Here is a 13297-nt window from a genome sequence, read left to right as displayed (position 1 = left end):
GTTTCTCCAGCCCTCCTTACTTCATTCACAAGTCAGTCTGAGTTAGTCAAGGAAATGCTGATTGCAAATGCTAAATGACCTCGTAATACTAAAACAGTCTCAGTCTTGTGTCTCCTTTCTCATGTATTTTACTTTTTCCGTCTTTCTCTCCTCTTTTATTATTTCCATCATTTTCAGAACTGACATCCATACAGGGTATTCCTTGGATTTTAGACTATAACTTTTTTCTCAGAATAAACTGAACTTTGCCTCCAGAAATCAGGAGTTAAATATCCTAGATCGGAGAAAGGAAGGCGAGAAAAATGAAGGCAGCAAGTTGCTCTAGGCAGGAAATGGTGGGCCATCATAGTTCCTGAAGACAAAACTATACTACAGAAAAACACTTCCTAACTTTAAAAGAAATTGAAATAGGCATATTTAAAAGTTAAAGTCAATTTAAATCAAAGGAAAGACAAATTTCTCAAAGCCCTGCAACACAAAGTCAATTTAAATCAAAGTAAAGACAAATTTCTCAAAGCCCTGCAACACAGTTGTGATAGTCAAAAGACATGTGACCACCTGGAAAACTATCTGTGGGACAATGACTTCCTGTGTCTCAAGCTTTGTTACCTGAACAACATCAATGACTTCATCAAAGTTAGTTCCTGGAAGATTCACCTCTTCTTCATCCACCTTCAGAAACTTCGGAGTCTAAGGAAATATTTAGAAAGTTTTATAGCCTTCAATTTTAAAATACTTACATGTAATTTATCAGATTTTCACATATACTATAATTTCATATGTCTATTATTTTGATATTCTATTCAGAACTGATTTAATTAGTAAACAAAATCCAGGTCAGTCCTCTCTCAATCCATTATCTCATCATTTCAAGAACTATAGAAAATTACTTTCAATAACAAATATTTAAAAAAAAAAAAAAAAAAAGCATTATCAGGAGGCCATGGCAGGAGGATTACTGTGAGTTCCAAGTTGGGCTATTTAATGAGTTCTAAGAGAGTCTAGGCTACAGTGAGACCCTGTCTCAAAAGACAAAACAAACAAAATGCCAGTCTGACATTTAAACTGCACCGATAAACACAGATTCTTAAAACTTAACATTTATTTTATTTAGTGTGTGTCCATGACGACACCAAAGCTGGTGTGGACCATATGGAGGGTCGAAGGAGAATCACAGGAATTGGTTTCTCCTTCTATGGGGGTTCCTGCGATCACACTCAGGTCCTCAGGCTCAGCCACAGCGCTCTTGCCCACTGAGCCATCTCCCCAGGACCCCAGGGCCAACTTCAAGGCAACCATCAACAGGCCGAGTAAAGCTCTTGCATGTGTGGTTATGTAAGTATACACGTTCACAGACTCACGACAGACAGAAGCAGATCAAACTGTTTAAAGTAAAGAAAAACGTGACTGGCAAGATGGCTCAGCAGGACTTTAGCTGGTACTTGTCACCAAACTGGACAACCTGCATTTCATTTCTGGGACTCACGTACTGGAAGGAGAGAAACAACTCCTGAGAGTTGTCTTCTGATCCCTACATGTGCCCAGCTACACAAACCATGCACATGGATTGCATACACACACACACACACACACACACACACACACACACACACACACACACACACCTAAAACTGTAACTTAAATTAGAAAGAAATTGGGATTAGAATGATGGCTCAGTGGTTAAGCACACTTGCTGCCCATGCAGAGACCAGGCTTGGCTCACAGCACCCCCATCAGGCAGCTCACACTAGCCTATAACTCAAGTTTCAGGGAATCCACTGCCCTCGGGCCTCTATGGGCACCTGCACAGACCTGGTGCATATAAAACCTCACACAGGTGCACATATATATAAATTTAAAAATGAATAAATAAATCTTTAATTTTTTTAATAAAAGTAATAAAATTATCTTCAAGTTACCTATTTGGGCCTTGCTATATAAAATCATTACTAAAAACCACAACAGTTTCTTGCTGAGAGCAGAATTATACAGACTCCAAAATATATTATTTGTTATCATACATGTTCCAATAAACTATCATACATGTTCCAATAAGTAAACAAAATTACTTATAAAAAGTTACTTAGTTAGATTCAATTCTATTTCAGTGTTCATAATCTCGAAAGACTTTGGAGTTCTGTTTTTCCCCCTTTATACAGGGTCTCACTGTTACCCTGGCTGTCTTGGCCCTGGCTAAGCAGATCAGGGCAGCCTCAAACTCACAGAGATCTCCCTGTCTCTGTGGCCTGCATCTGTTGGGATTGAAGGTGCGCCCACTGTGCCTAGCTGATGTCTGACTTTTGTTCTGTTAGGAATTTGTTTGTTTTCTGTGTTTGGGTCTCACCACACAGCCCTTGTGTAGCTGACCTCGAACTCCCAGACACCTGCCTGGCTCTGCCATCACACCCAACACTTTTTGATACTTTTAAAAATTCTAAACTCAAGGATCAGTTTGCTACAGTAGATAAGGCCAGGGATAGGTTACAGTGCCATTTTGTTGTAATAAAAGTCATGATATCATTATTCAGAAGCAAATTAATATAAGAAAAATGCATATTTTTGAGAATTTTAATACCTTAAAATATAAACACTACTTGTTGATATTAAAATTCAAATTCCAGATGGGTAAAGGCATCAAGCGTGATGACCAGAGTTTTATCCCCAAAACCCACACATGGTGGAAGGAGAAAACATTCTCTACTAGCCGTCCTCTGACTTCCACATGTGCACTGTGGCACGCACACACATACACATGCACGTGCGCACGTGCACATATACATACAGACACATACACAATAAGTAAATGTATAAAAAAACCTTCTAATTTATAGTTTTCATATAAATCAAATATTATCAAAGTCATAGAAATTCTTCACCTGTTAAGTCTCACAATTAGTATGTTATTACCAAATTCTGAATATTTATGAAGATCTCAAACCAACTTTCTTAGAAATCTATAAACAATTTGACACTCATTTCAATTTGTTATAAACCTAAATTATTGTTATGAATTATGTAGCTATATTATGAATTATGTAGCTATATTATGAATTATGTAGCTCTGGCTGGAATTCAGTATGCAGACCAGGCTGGCCTCAAACTCACAGAGATCTGCCTGCCTCTGCCTCCCAAGTGCTGGGATTAAAAGTGTGAGCCACCATACCCACCCTAATATGTTATATGATAAGGGCTCGGCATGGAGGACCAGTTAACAACACAGAAGAACTCTGAAACCTACCTGGATCCAGGTGTGCAATGGAGGAAGAGAGGCTTCTTTGGGACTTGGCGGAGAGGAAACCCCATCAATACTGCTGTATGAAATGCTATCAATATCCACACTAGGTAACATCTATAACAGAACAGAACACCAGGCTTTCTGTTTATCACTATGACTTAAATATAACTGTCAAAAACAGACAGCAAAACATGCCCTTAAAATTGTTATGTGGCTAACTGACAGTTTGAATTATGAAAGTAATTATACAAAATATTTAAAGAGAAAAACAAAAAATTCTGTCTTAACATAACTTCATTTCTATGACCTATACTCTTCTGTTTACTAACCATTTAAGCAAGATAAGTGTTCGCAGTCCTGATTTTCATTATTATTAGGTCATAAATACCTTATCCTGCTTCTTTGTAGACTTCATATTTTAAATAACTGCATAACATTTCAAAGACCATACATTCCTGAATTATTTAATCAGATTCCTTATTGCCAGTTCCCCCCACTGTTGCACACAGATCACAACAACAACAACAAAATAAACCCCAATGTCTTCACACATGCAGTGTTTTCTTCCCAACCTTTGAATTATTGCATCATGTTAGTAGATTACAATGAACTTTTTGGGCCACAGTGCACGAATATTCAATATTCTTTGTAATTACTGGCAAAGTACTATCCAATCTCTGTTTACGTCATTAAAAACATAATTCTAAGTTTTCTCCATCCCTCAACTGAAATTGGCAGTTTTGCAATAGCAATCATTAAATGGGAGTATATTATCATTATTTTAATTTTCATTATCTTAGTTACAGGCAAAACTTACATTTAATTTCCTTGTTAATAAACTATACTTAACCCTCTTGTAGATTTTCGTTCATGGGTTGGATTACACCTGGATTTAGATCTATGTTTCCTTATAACTTTGCATTTAAAAACAAATTCTTTACCAGAATCTTTATGTTCTCACTGTACACTATTTTCCTTTTTAAATTCCTTTGACATGTATAACCTTTAGATTTTAAGTTCAAATCTTGATTCCCAATTATATCTAAAGTATTTGCTTTATCCAAGTCCAATATCCAGAATTTGCTTCAGTTTAAATAAAAGTCCAATGAAATTATCTTTAAATTTTTGTTATTTTATATTTTATAATTTAGACTGGCCAATTTTGGGCTTATTTGCTATACAGTAAGAATTTGGAGTCTAGCCAGGCGGTGGCGCACACCTTTATTCCAGCACTCGGGAGGCAGAGGCAAGCAGATCTCTGTAAGTTCGAGGCCAGCCTGGTCTCCAAAGCAAATTCCAGGAAAGGCGCAAAGCTACACAGAGAAACCCTGTCTCAAAAAAACAAAAAAAAAAAAAAAAAAACAAAAAAAAAAAAAGAATTTGGAGTCTAAAACTAATCTTTTATGTCATTAAGCCAAATGTGACATACATTATTTCACTTACATGGATTCCACTCTCATTAACATAACAAGTCTCTATCATGTTCTACATTCTTTTTAAATAATAAAGCTAATTCTAAAATCCCACTACCCTAGTCTAGTAAACTACACTGCCTGGCCTTGAACTTTCTATATAGCTGAGGATGACCTTGAACTCCTGACCTTTCAGCCTGTACCTCTCAAATGGTGGATCAAATAAGCCACCATGCCCAGCTCATAACAAAACTATTTTTCTAAACCCTTTATTCTTTCAGATATCAAAAATTATCCTAAAGTTTAAGGAAACAAAATCTCACGCTTTAAAAATTAGCATTTCACTAAAATTTCACATTAAATTGAGAAGAACCGGTAACTTGAATAGTTTGTGTATAAAAATGAGTTCTTTTTACTGTCATGTTTTATGATTGGATAAAATTTGAAGTATTGATTATATTAGTCACATCCTTCATTAACTCTATTGTTTCTTTTATTGTATGTTTTGGCTTGTTTAGTTATTTATTTACTTGTTTATTATTGAGGCAGTGACTCCCTGTGTAGACCTAACTGACTAGCTAGCTAGAAACTTGCTAGGTAGATCAGGCTGGCCTTGAACCTGTGCCAATCCTCCTGTGGCTGTCTCCTAGGCTTAGACTACATGTACCACAAAGCTCAGCACAGTAATGCTTTTTAAAAGTTAATTATAGTACACTGTTCAACCATCCCTTTAGAGTACTGTCCGGTCACTTTGATGTGGAACAAGGATAACGGCATCACAGTTTTACAGTAATAAAGGAATCTTAATGAAAGCAAAGTCTTCATAAAATTATGTCATCAATTTTCGGTACTAATGGTTTAAGTTGATTACTTTGGCTGTAAGAGGGTCTGCTCGTGCACCCTGGCATACCTGTACAGAGAGCTGAGGGGGATCCTTCTTCTCTGATTTCATTGCTACAACTGCTACATTAGGTTTCTTGACTCCAGCTTCTACTTTCCGAGATGACGGAGGAATGGACGTAGTCACAGTTATGGGGTGTGGCTTGTTTACCATTACTCCAGCAGGTGGTATGGAATCACTATTACTTTGGGTTTGTCCTGTGAATTTAGGGTAGAGAATGAGAACTATTTCTAAGACACACAGACAACCAAATTTAATGCCTGGATCTTTGTGACTGCTCTCCCACACAAAAGGAAAGTCTCACAAGCGCCTCTCTTCACCATGTGCTCACCACGTAAGCCTATTAGCTGTGGCCAGCAATTAGTTATTTGTATGTAATTCCCATTTCACACACTGATTCTTAAAATAAACAGTAGTATCTACACATTAGCAGATGCTCCATACTGTCAGTTTTCATCTCAAAAATCCTACTTTTTTTTACATTTCAAAGCAAAGTTTAAGGACCTGGGCCCAGTGGCCCAAAGCCCTGAGTGAATGTGTGCTGTTGGCATGGGCACAGTCATTTCAAGGATCTCAAAGCCTCAGCCCCATGGGAAAATGGCAAAGCGCTGCCCTGGCTAGGCTCAAGGAACAGCAAGACCGCCCACCTTATCCAGGTGCAAATGTAGATAGTGTGTGGAGAAAATGTCCACCACAGCTCTCTCCTGCCGTATCCCCTGGGTGTTTCCTTCCCTAGAGACCGAACCAATCAGTCAAGATTAACTAAACCGACTGTCTCCTTGTTTATCTGTAAGCATGTACACCGTCTCCATGTTCAGCTCTATTCAATAACCCCAGCCTCTCGGTTCAACTGTATGAAATAAACAGTGAGCTTCCCAAGTGTAAAGGTTTCTTCACTAGAGAGCCCAGTCCACTGGATCCCAGCTTTTCTGTATACCATCATCTGTGTTTATCTTGTCTTCATTCTCTTGCTGACTCAGTCAGGTCCAAGACCCTGAGACTGTGCAAAGACACAGCACATGCCCATAATCCCCGGACTTAGATGGCTAAGGCAGGAGGATTGCTCTAAGTCTGAGGCCAGCCTAGACTACATATTGAATTCAAAGTCAGTATGGGCTAGTGTGAGACCCCATCTCAACAAGTAAATAAAAAAAAAAATGTAGGGCTGGAGAGATGGCTCAGAGGTTAAGAGCACAGGCTGTTCTCCCAAAGATCCTGAGTTCAATTCGCAGCAACCACATGGTGGCTCACAACCATCTGTAATGAGATCTGGTGCCCTCTTCGGGCATGCAGGGATACATGCAAACAGAATACTGTATATATAATAAATAAATCTTAAAAAAATAAATAAAATAAAATGTAGTTTTTATTTATACTAACTGTGTACTCTCAAAGAAATCAGGAAAAATACTTCACTCAAAATAACTCTAAAACTTTATGTGTTAGTAATATATTTAACCAAAGAAGTGAAAGACCTCTACAACTAAAGCTTTCAGATATGAAGAAAGGAAATTATAGAAGATACCAGATGACAGAAAGACAATCCATGCTCCTCGATTGGCAGAATTAATGTTGTGAAAATGACTATACTACCAAAATTCATTTTCAGATTTAATGCAACACCTATCCAAATTCTAATGTCATATTTCACAAGTTTAGAAAAGGCAATACAAGAACTCATTTGTAACTACAAAAGACCATGGATAGACAAAGTGATCCTATAAAGTAGGAACACTGTGGAGCTATTACAGTATCCAATCTCAAACTATACTACACAGAGCCACAGTGACAGAGACATTCTGATCCTGCCATAAAAACAGACAGACCAACAGAATAAAAGAGAGGACCCAGAAATAAAATGACCAAGCTCACTTAATTTTTAACAAGGGAAGCAAAGCTGTCCCCTGGGAAAGCCTGTTCAACAAACGGTGCTGGTACAGCTGGGTTTCTACCCGCAGAGGATGAAATCAGATTCCTATCTTTCACCTTATACGAAAATAAATTCCAAAATGGATCAAAGACTTCATTTAAAGCCTAAAATACTGCAACTTCTAGAAGAAAACACAGAGGATACCCTTCAAGATACTGTGGTAGGTAGAACATTTCTGTTTGTTTTTCCAGACAAGATTGCTCTGTCTAACAGCCTTGGCTGTCCTGGAAGACCAGGCTGGCCTTGAACTCACAGAGATCTGACTGCCTCTGTCTCCCGAGTGCTAGGATTGGCACGAGGCATGAGCCACCACACCTGGCTCAGCTAGAACCTTCTCAATAGAGAACCAACAGAACAGGAACTAACCCCAAGTATCCACAGACAGGATGACTTGAAAATCAAGTTTCTATTCAGCAAAGGACACACGGACAGCCCCCGGCACGGGAGAACATCTGACCAGCCACTCTTCAGACAAGGGGCTGAGAGCCAGCGTTTACAAGGGACTGCAGAAATTAAACACCAAGGAAATAAAACTGCTAGTCAAGGAAATAAAACCTCTAGTCAACAAATAGGCAAATGAACTAAATAGATAGTTTTTAAAAAAAACAAACAAAAAAAAAAAACACAAATGATTGATAAATATTTTTAAAGTATTCAATATCCCTAGCCATCAGGGAAATGCAAATTAAAACTACTTTGTGATACCACCTCACCCTGGTCAGAATGGCTCTCATCAACAAATCTGGCAACAAATGCTGGCTGGAAAGAAACCCACATTCACTGGGGCGCAGATTAATACAGCCATTGTGGAAATCAGCTCGAAGATTTCGCAAACAATCACAAGGAGAACTACCATACGGCCCTCTACTTCACTCCCCACATACACCCAAGGAACTCCATCCCTTAACAGGGGTTTGCACCGTGTGGTTTCTGCTGCTCTATTCACTCCGGCAAAGTGGGACCAACCTAGCTGTTCATCAACAGACAAACGGATAGTGAAAGTTTGGTACACATATAAAATGGAATATTATTCAGCTCTAAAGAAAAATATAATTACAAGATTTTCATGAAAATTATAAATATTTAGCAAGGTCACCCTATCTCAGGAAAAAAAACTGCATGTTCTCCCTCAGACGCCGGATCTAGCCAATACCATATGCACATATGTAAACAAACGGACACATGGGTACAGGATAGCATTTAGAGAACAAAAAAGCCTAAGTACTAGGGCATGAGAAAGAGCTGGACACAGGTTATGGACACAAGCTATGAAAGAGAACAGAAAACAATTGTTTTTCCAGTTCTAGCCCTGTCATGAGTTTTTTGTTTTCAGTGGCGGATAAACGCCCAAAAATATATTTGATATTCAAAGTATGTAACTGAAGCACCACAGCTTTTGAACAGCTATTCTAACTGAGATATATAGACTTTGGGTCTGATAAACTTAAGTTTATTTTTAAAAATGGCCGACAGTACAACGTACCTACTAAAAACACTCCAAAGCCAGACTGCTTGCATTTGAATTGTTCCACTCCAGGCGTGTAGCTTTGGACAGACTCCTGATAGCTCATTTTTATCTATAAAAGTGATCTGCTACCAAGTGTTTTATACAAGGATTAAAATGGAGTGAATATCCACAAATGCTTAGGCTTCAAAAGTTTTAGCTTTCTATTACTTAAAGGTCTGAACAGGGATTAGTCAGCAAATTGACATACTAACTCATAAAAGTATCTCTGATGTCCAAATATATGTGTGTGTGTTATGTAGTATATACAGACATAAGGGCTAAAGAGATGCCTCAGAAGTTCAGAGCACATGCTGCTCTTTTAGAGGAGCAGGTCCGTTCCCAGCACCCATTCCAGATGGCTGATAACCACCTACTTATATAATGTCAGTTCCAGGGGACAGAATGCCCTCTGGCCTTCACTGGTATCTGCACACGCTTGATGCACATAAATTCATACAGGAACACACACAAACACACAAATAAAAATACACATCTTTTTTAAAAATGTATTTAGGGTTGAAGAGATGGCTCAGCGAGCGGTTAAGAGCACTTGCTGCTTAGTATTTGGGGGTTCTATTCCCAGCACCCACAGACATGTAGTTTTCATGCCTTTTGTTCTCGAGTGAAGGTATGTGATGTCACACCAGCAGATCTGCCCCACTTTTAATAGGATAACTCATAAATAAAGACCTCATATAAGGAAATAAGCAACTATTCACCTAGAACATATGACTGCCTAGCTTCTATTTATCGTAACCTGGCTCAAAAGTACAGAAAAGTGCTTTAAAGTATCTCTCCTGACACTTACAATATAAAAACAAACGACTTTTGAATTATTGCTCACGCCAGTGACATGTCAATCGTGTTATCTACAGCAAAACCCCAAGAGAATATTTCCTGTGAGTAAGATTATGGTGAGAACTCATTGTTTAAGAGACCACTGTCGCTGCAGAAGCTACATTCTGAGGCTCTCCCCAGACATAAGAAAGGAGGTGACTTACTGATGATCAGCAATGAGCCCTTCCCTTCTCTGCTGCTGCACATTTACCATTCCTTACCTAAAAGAATCGCCATTGGAATTAGGTGACCTTCCAGGGTACCCGAGACAGTAGGCATTTCCCTGCTTGGGCTGAACAGATACTGCTGGTCGCCGTGAGGCAGTGTGGTGATGGGCTGATGCACTTTAGAATCCACTTTCACAGGTTTTGCTGTATAAAAGTCAGTTTGTGTTCTTGCTGACTTGACTTTAGTGCCTGAAATGACCATCAGTAGCAGACATTTAATATGACAAGTATCTGTTAACCAGCCACCTAGAAATACGACTTTTTTTTCAGCACGATTTTATTCAATTTAATATGTTTATAAGGTCTCAAGTAGAAACACTACATAGGGACTGGAGAGGTGGCTCAGAGGTTAAGAGCACTGGCTGCTCTTCCAGAGGTCCTGAGTTCAATTCCCAGCAACCACGTGGTGGCTCACAACCATCTGTACTTCAGTCTGGTGCCCTCTTCTGGCATGTAGGCAGAACACTGTATACTTATTAAATCTTAAAAAAGAAAAAATTAGACAAAACAAAACCACCGCATAGGCCAGAGGTTGGCAAACTTATTGAGTGGCCTGACGGGAATCACTGCGGTCTACCTGGCCATGTAATCTCAACTGCAACTATTCACCTCTGCTGATGTAACGGGAAAGTAGCCGTGGGTTATAAATGAGCGTGGCTATGCTCAAATAAAAATTTACTTCAAGCAAAAACCAGGCAGCTCACCTGCAGATCTCAGTTGCCTGTCCCTGATACACTTGTATAGAGAGCTACTGTATATACTACAGTAATTTTTAAAAAGTTGAATAAAGATTTTGAAGAATTTTCCTTCACAATACAAGAAAGTTAATGATCATTTTTTACAATAGGATTTCCCCCATTCTCTCATTACACCTTTACTCATTACATGATTCTAAATAACCAGCCTTTATCCTTTAAAACTATGTATAGTTAATCTAATTCGATACTTATTTAAGCCTTATAGAAGTTAATGTTACTGCATATTTTTCGATCTCTATTATGTAGATCTATGCAGATGTTACATTCTCAATTATCAAAATCTTTCAATGTGTCAGGACTAGTAGCCCAGGACCAGGAAGCTGAGGCAGGAAGACTGCCATTAGTTTGAGGACAGCCAGGGCTACAATATCAAGAGCCCTACCTCTAAAAATTACAAAAATATTGAGCACTCGAAGGCAAAGCCAGGAGGATCTCTGTGAGTTCAAGGCCAGCCTGGGCTACAGATGACAGGCTCCAAAACTACACAGAAAAAGAAACCCTGTCTTGAAAAACCAAAATAAATAAATGAATTAATGAATAAATGGATGAATGAATGATTGAGGGGGTGGAGAGATGGCTCAGGGATTGAGAGTGATTGTTGCTCTTCCAGAGGACCTGAGTTCGGTTCCCAGCATACACATTGGGTGGCTCACAATCCAACCACCTGTAGTTACAGTTCTAGGGGATCCGGCGCCCTCTTCTGGCTTCCATGGGCACACCACAAACATACATAAATAAAAACAAATCTTTAAAAAAAAAAAAAAAAAAAAAACAGATATGGGGAAACACATCTTCAATTCCAGCACTTGAGAGTCAGAGGCAGGCAGATTTCTGTGAGTTTGAAGCTGAGTGGTCTACATAGTGAGATTTAGGACAGCAATGGCTACACAGAGATCTGGTTTCAAAACAAAAAACAAAAACACAAAACCAAATAAACATAAAACTTCAAGTTTTTATTATGTGTCTCTCTTGAGAAGATGAATTTCTTTTTCCCCCATGGAGAGGAAAAAGAGCAGGTAACAAGCCCAAGGACGCACACTGTGTCCACAGGGCAGGTAACAAGCCCAAGGACGCACACTGTGTCCACAGGGCAGGTAACAAGCCCAAGGACGCACACTGTGTCCACCGGCTCTCACTCACTTTTATCTTAAAAGGCTTATTGAAAAAAACGCTATTTGAGGATCTGAAGTGTTTTAAAACCTTAAGCTATTGTTTTAGAAAGGTTTTCAAAACACCAAATATAATTTGAACAATAAATCTCCAATGTTTAAGAGAAATATTAGGGTAAATATCCTAAGTTGCATGCCTTTAAAAATAGTATGAGTAGGATTTACAGGAAAGTGGATCACCAATTTGATCAGCCAGCATTCACAAAGGGAAGAGAACTGAACACTGCCACAGCTCTACCTCCAGAAGGGAAAGGACGTGTGCCAGCACCCACTAATTATACTGTCAGTGAAGCTTATTAATGTCTAAGATGTAAGGTGAGACACTTGAAAATGTAACCCAAATGAACAGAGTCAGTAGTTAACGAAGTCATATTCAAATGTACCAATGGATTGGCTGACATGAGTCAGAACACACAATAATAAACGAAAATGTTCTGATTTAATTAAAAGCCGGGAAAAAAATCCATCATCTTTGTCAGCTAAGGCTCTTTGGTAACAAAAGCACAAACACGCTTCACCAGCAATCAGCAGATGCTGATACTGGAGCTCTGCTGTTTCTTCTCCTGCCCCGGACACCAGATGTGGAGCTGTGTGCAGAGCTAACAGGTAAAAAGCACCGTTATGTATGAAGTTCATTCTGTAAACAATGCAGTAAAACACAACCAATGAGCTTCCTCACCTTTGACTCGCTCTATTACTTTTGGTCTCTGTGGTCTGGCCTTAGGAGATGGAGAACTGAATCTGAGATATGGTCCCTTTTTAAGAGTGCTGCGATGGCCTTGATAAACTGGCTTCCCATATATTTGTAACATATAATCCTCGTCTTGTAAAACTGTGGTTGACTTCAGGAGACCCTACGAATGCAAAAAAATGTTAACATTACTATAAAAATAGTAACATCTTCTACCTAGGAAACATAAAAGTTCTTACAGTACTATGTATATTTTCAGTTTCTAATGTTTAATCACATTTTACATAGTTATTATGCTTAAATACAATAAACAGTCTTTAAATGACTTTATACACTCCCAGTTCCACTTTCAACCACAATCAAAATGTCACAGAAATGGACTGGAGAGATGGCTGAGTGGTTAAGAAAACAGGCTCCTCTTCCAGAGGAGCCTGGTTCAATTCCTGGTACCTCACAACCATCTATGACTGTAGTCCTAGGGGATCTGAAGTTCTCTCTTCTGGTATACCGACATACATCCAGACAAAACACCCATATATATAAAATACATAAATAAATCTCAGAATGCTATAGAAATGCAGCATTTATTAAGAACTAGAGCCAAGCATTAAATTAGACCCTTCTCTGCTC

The 13297-nt window shown here is 38.7% G+C and overlaps 1 protein-coding gene across 6 annotated transcripts in view; it reads right to left on the bottom strand.

Annotated features, from left to right (window-relative positions):
- Kiaa0586 (KIAA0586 ortholog) overlaps positions 1 to 13297 on the bottom strand; it is a 108833-nt gene that overhangs the window by 60217 nt on the left and 35319 nt on the right. For all 6 annotated transcript variants that reach the window (XM_037210601.1, XM_037210603.1, XM_028858379.2 and 3 more), the window contains 5 exons: positions 12656 to 12830; positions 10044 to 10238; positions 5558 to 5745; positions 3239 to 3349; positions 610 to 690 (listed from right to left, as the gene is read on the bottom strand). In XM_037210601.1, coding sequence (XP_037066496.1) covers positions 610 to 690; positions 3239 to 3349; positions 5558 to 5745; positions 10044 to 10238; positions 12656 to 12830 — 750 coding nt within the window. The remainder of the gene's footprint in view (positions 1 to 609; positions 691 to 3238; positions 3350 to 5557; positions 5746 to 10043; positions 10239 to 12655; positions 12831 to 13297) is intronic.

Source organism: Peromyscus leucopus, chromosome 14 (genome assembly GCF_004664715.2).
Source record: "Peromyscus leucopus breed LL Stock chromosome 14, UCI_PerLeu_2.1, whole genome shotgun sequence".
NCBI lineage: Eukaryota > Metazoa > Chordata > Mammalia > Rodentia > Cricetidae > Peromyscus > Peromyscus leucopus.
Note: the sequence above shows the minus strand (reverse complement) of the source record. Positions and strands in the feature narration are given on the sequence as shown.